This window comes from Galeopterus variegatus, unplaced genomic scaffold, assembly GCF_000696425.1.
Source record: "Galeopterus variegatus unplaced genomic scaffold, G_variegatus-3.0.2 Scaffold2605, whole genome shotgun sequence".
Classification (NCBI taxonomy): domain Eukaryota; kingdom Metazoa; phylum Chordata; class Mammalia; order Dermoptera; family Cynocephalidae; genus Galeopterus; species Galeopterus variegatus.
In genome coordinates, this window is record NW_007728716.1 from 168474 (window position 1) to 169869 (window position 1396).

The 1396-nt window shown below is 56.7% G+C and overlaps 1 protein-coding gene across 1 annotated transcript; it reads left to right on the top strand.

The window, feature by feature from the left end:
- The first annotated feature begins 594 nt into the window (after positions 1-594).
- TMEM215 (transmembrane protein 215) lies at positions 595-1378 on the top strand. Its single transcript, XM_008582406.1, has one exon. The coding sequence runs from the start codon at positions 657-659 to the stop codon at positions 1362-1364; it is 708 nt and encodes a 235-aa protein (XP_008580628.1). The 5' UTR covers positions 595-656; the 3' UTR covers positions 1365-1378.
- Positions 1379-1396: the final 18 nt, after the last annotated feature.

Consider the following 1396-nt stretch of genomic DNA (forward strand, 5'->3'; position numbering starts at 1 on the left):
TGTGCGCTGAGCCCGCGCTGGGCTGCGCCGCGGCTCCGCTTCCCCAGCCCTGGGGACCGACGGCCGCTGCTAGGAAAGACACTTTCCCACGTCCCACCTCCTGGGTGCAGAGCCACTGGGGAAAACCAGGCTTTCCTCCCAGAACCAAGGGAGCGAGCCAAGGGGCAGCTGCTGTGGAGGTTTCTGACGAGACTCAGACTGGCTTCTTTCCCTGCTCCCGCGAAACGGGGGACTGCTGAAAACCTCAGGTACCTCGATGACCCCAGTCCGTGCATGTTCATATGAGAGAGACAGGTTGCAATAGTGAGAAAGGGAGAGAGGGATGGGGAACGAGAGAGAGAAATTGAGATTGCAAGAGAAACAGAGGGAGAAAGAGAAATAGAGAGGGAGAGATTGCAAGTGGAACAGGGCGAAAGAGACAGAGAGATTGCAAGAAAGATGAAGACAGGGACAGAGAGTCAGACACCAAGACCGAAAGGCAAGTAGAGTCAGAGACAAAGAGCAAGAGAGAGACAGAGAGCTGGCGGGTGGGAACTTGACTTGGGTTTTGTGTTTTGTTTGGTTTTGGTTTTAACCCACTGTGGTTTCGCCTCCAGCAGCAGAGAGGAACCTGCTTCCTGGCCAGCAAGCAGCCCCCAACCTGGATGGAGTGAAAGATGCGGCCTGATGACATTAACCCGAGGACTGGGCTGGTGGTGGCCCTGGTCAGTGTCTTCCTGGTCTTTGGTTTCATGTTCACCGTCTCTGGGATGAAAGGGGAGACCCTGGGAAACATCCCCCTCCTGGCCATCGGGCCAGCCATCTGCCTACCGGGCATCGCAGCCATTGCCCTGGCCAGGAAAACCGAGGGATGCACCAAGTGGCCCGAGAACGAGCTGCTATGGGTCCGCAAACTGCCCTGCTTCCGGAAACCCAAGGACAAGGAGGTGGTGGAACTGCTGAGGACCCCTTCAGACCTTGAGTCAGGCAAGGGGAGCTCAGATGCGCTGGCTAAGAAGGCTGGCCTCAGGGGGAAGCCTCCCCCACAGGGGCAGGGTGAAGTGCCTATGGCCACCTCCATCACCACCCCCACACCCGTGGAGGAAAGAGAATGCCAGAGCTTGGTCCAGAGCGGGCATCGGGAGGAGACTTCCAGATACCTGGATGGCTACTGTCCCTCGGGCAGTTCCCTCGCCTACAGTGCCTTGGAAGCCAAGTGCTCAGTATGGGACAGATCCGAGCACCCTGAGCCGGAGGACAGCATCTTCTTTGTGCCCCAGGACAGTATCATAGTTTGCTCCTACAAGCAGAACAGCCCGTATGACAGATACTGTTGTTACATCAATCAAAGCCAAGGCAGGTGGGACCATGAGACGATAGTCTAAGCTTTGCATACAAGGGTCGCTGTATTGATAGA